Genomic DNA, 3105 nt, shown 5'->3' on the forward strand with positions numbered 1-3105 from the left:
ATGTTAAAGAGAGGAGGAAGAACTTCCGTCAACATAAAACGAAACTCATCGGGGACTTACTGTCCTCACGAGGTAATTTAAGCCTGGAAAGACTGAAGCAAAAAGTGACGAATTAATTTGACAATCGTGCCCTTCCTTTGTTATTTTTTCCCCACAGAAACCTGCTGATATTCAATGCAACTACCCTCTTGCAAAACAGTTGCACACGGTGAATAGCGAATGCTTTACTATTCTGCGTGGGAGATGTATTGGCGGAAGAGTAAATTTTTGATCATTGTCTATTATGCGTCAGATTTTATATCTATTTCCAGGACATTTCCTACAAGTTTTTCACTCGGTTTTGCTAGCTAGAAAATGCTCCAGAGGATTCCAGACTCCCCATAGTAACAAAAACTGTTTACTAGTAAAGTTTGGTCTTAGTAATATTTTTATCTCCCTGATGTAAAAACAAAATGTCTTAATCAGCTATACAGAAATTATTACGGTAAAAAATTGATAGAAAAATGCAACTTAAAGACTATTTTTTTAAACAAGGCTCAATTCAAATCAAAACGATTTAATGCTTAATATTAAAAAGTGTACATAAGCTTAATCTAAGATTGAGAATGAAAATGGCTTGTTCTTGATCGTCTGATTTATCACTTTGCTGAAGTCTGGGAAAAAGGTGAATTAAAAAGTGTTTGTAGTCCTGCGAAAGCTTAAAAACTATCACCTAAGTTAAGAATTGAGTACTCATTCGGTGCAAAACATCGATGTCTGAAGGGCATAGATCTTATCTGTTGGCACAGGGAAGACGGTCTTTGTGTGACACCGCTTTAGTCTGTATTGACTTTGAACAAATCCAAGTTTTTCCACGAGTCGTTTGGCTGACGAGTTGGCGCTGGGCATTTTCAGCACAAATCCCATTTCCAGGTCGTCTGTCCTCATCGAGTTCATCATGTCACTCAAAAGCCGTGTCGCAACTGCTTCGGTGTCCGCATACAGAGGCGCTATCAACCAACACCCTTGCAGACTCCTCTTCACACATCCGTAGCCGACAACTTTCTCTCCGACGAACGACACCCAAGACATGCACCAGCGTTCCTTGACGGTCGAAGTGACGATTCGTGATCTGTCGTAACCGTGCAAGTCACGGTCGTATTCAACCACCCGTGCAACGATTTCGTCGCAAGACATCGGTTTCGTAACGAACGAGTTGGCATCGGCCAGCTGAAGTATATCGTCCGGTAGTAACTTTGGATATTCGCAAACGTAGAGGTCAACGGTCCAGTCCGCAACGACGGAAAAGCCCGCTTTGTCTTTGTATAAAAGAAATAAAGAGTCCACCGCACTCAGCATCTTGTTTCGGTCGCCCAGGTGAGAGATAGCGGCATTCCATAAAGCCTTTCCTACCCCGCCTCCCCTGTAATCGGAGCGAACGACGTACATTCCTATGTAGCCGTGATGTTCTGACAGTGCCATGCCGCTACACGATCCGACGATTTCGCCACTTTCGGTCACGGCTACGAAAATCCCTTGGGGATCAAACTTCAACCAGGTTTCCAATTCGGCATCGAGTCCCATGTGTCTTCGTTCCATCCTGGGAAGTTCCATTAACGCAGGAATGTCATCTTTGGCCAGGTTGCGTATTACGACTTTCTGTAGCATTCCCATTTTGCTCAAGTCGCGAGAAGGGGGCGGGTAAGGAAGCAAAGCAGAGAAACCAGTTCTGTCCGGAACCCAAACTGCAGCACAGTTTTTTGCTTACGTTGTCAGAAATTCCTTTCGCTCACGTGCGAGTTCTTTTTATCATGCTCCATATCTTTTTCTAAACGTCCATTCGCGGAGTTTCTTGTAGACAGCTTGAACAACCTGCTTCCACCCTTCCTTCTACGACACCGCACTGAAAATGAGGAAACGAGTTCTCCTACTTCTCACCTTACTGCTTTAACGTACTATTACCTACGCTAACGACCACTAGGTTTTGTATATACACACCTACTCTCCTGCCCAAACTGCTTTAGTGGAAAAGTCTATCTTTATAGAAGAAAAGGGTTATTAATGAGAAAAGGTGTTGCATGTGGTTATTTCAAGTAAAAACGTAATCAAATAAATTTTTTGGGGGGTTACATTATTTAATTTAAACTTGTTATTTCAGAAAAAAAATAGCTGACTTTTGAGTGATCTTCGAATATAAGTTCTCATCTGGCGCCTTGAATAATTTTAATAGAACGCCCACAATATATTGCTCAAAACATCTGCCGCTATACTGGTAGCCACTGTAAGAGGAAATGGATAATTTTTTCCCCCCTTTGGCGGAAGCCATAGAAAAGAACCGAGGATGTTTATGCTAAGTAGATGGACGAAGGGTTGTAACGGCTGCCGCAGTGCAAGGACACTTATAATGGAACTTGTTAAAATTGAACTGCGAAACAGTAATTAATGCTTCTTCTAACGTATTTACATAACAAGAAGGAACAGCTGTGTTTTGTGTACTTGTTTAGAAAATATATCGACAGAGAAATTATAACTTTTTCTACGATTTGGAAATGAGAGGTCCCGTTATCTAGGCTATTTAAGCTGAGATAAATTTTCCAAGTAAATGAAATGTACTTCGTCGGAGTTTGGACTGCCTTCGAAATGAGCCCCGTCACATGACGTTGTACCTTTTTACTAATCTCATCGTGTATAAATTATAAAATGGAGCATTTAGCTGTAGTAGTCTTGTATGATATGATGTCTTCTTTGGCTGGACGAATTTTAATTAAATTTGCTAACTAGCATCTCTTTTTTTAGTGAATATCTTGTGCGATTCTGCTCCCTGATTGTTTTTCACGGAGTTTTGGTGTGTATATTAAATATCCACTGATCTATATTCCTTTTTTCGTGGATGGTTAGATGGTTTTGATTAACGGAAAGTGAATATGATGCTAATCTTGACAGTTTATTCATGGTATGCAGATCTTTGCAATGTGCGTATTGCTTATAGAAGAAGCCCTTTGTTCGGAAAGACCTGGGTTCGATTCCTGTCAGTGACGTGAGGAACCTTTATCTGATCTCTTTCGACGAAAGGTGAGTTAGTCAGTCTCATACGGATATAGGTTTTTTTTTTTTTTTTCACTCAGA

The 3105-nt window shown here is 40.8% G+C and overlaps 1 protein-coding gene across 1 annotated transcript; it reads right to left on the minus strand.

Annotated features, from left to right (window-relative positions):
• Positions 1-416: 416 nt before the first annotated feature.
• LOC150093226 (uncharacterized protein F36G3.2-like) lies at positions 417-1653 on the minus strand. The gene has a single exon (XM_090414186.1). It carries the CDS (start codon positions 1651-1653, stop codon positions 733-735), a length of 921 nt encoding a protein of 306 aa, XP_090270312.1. The 3' UTR covers positions 417-732.
• Positions 1654-3105: the final 1452 nt, after the last annotated feature.

The sequence above is a fragment of the Typopeltis vanoorti genome, chromosome 24 (genome assembly GCF_054136105.1).
Source record: "Typopeltis vanoorti isolate ZY-2024b chromosome 24, IOZ_Tvanoo_1.0, whole genome shotgun sequence".
NCBI classification, from domain to species: Eukaryota; Metazoa; Arthropoda; class Arachnida; order Uropygi; family Thelyphonidae; genus Typopeltis; species Typopeltis vanoorti.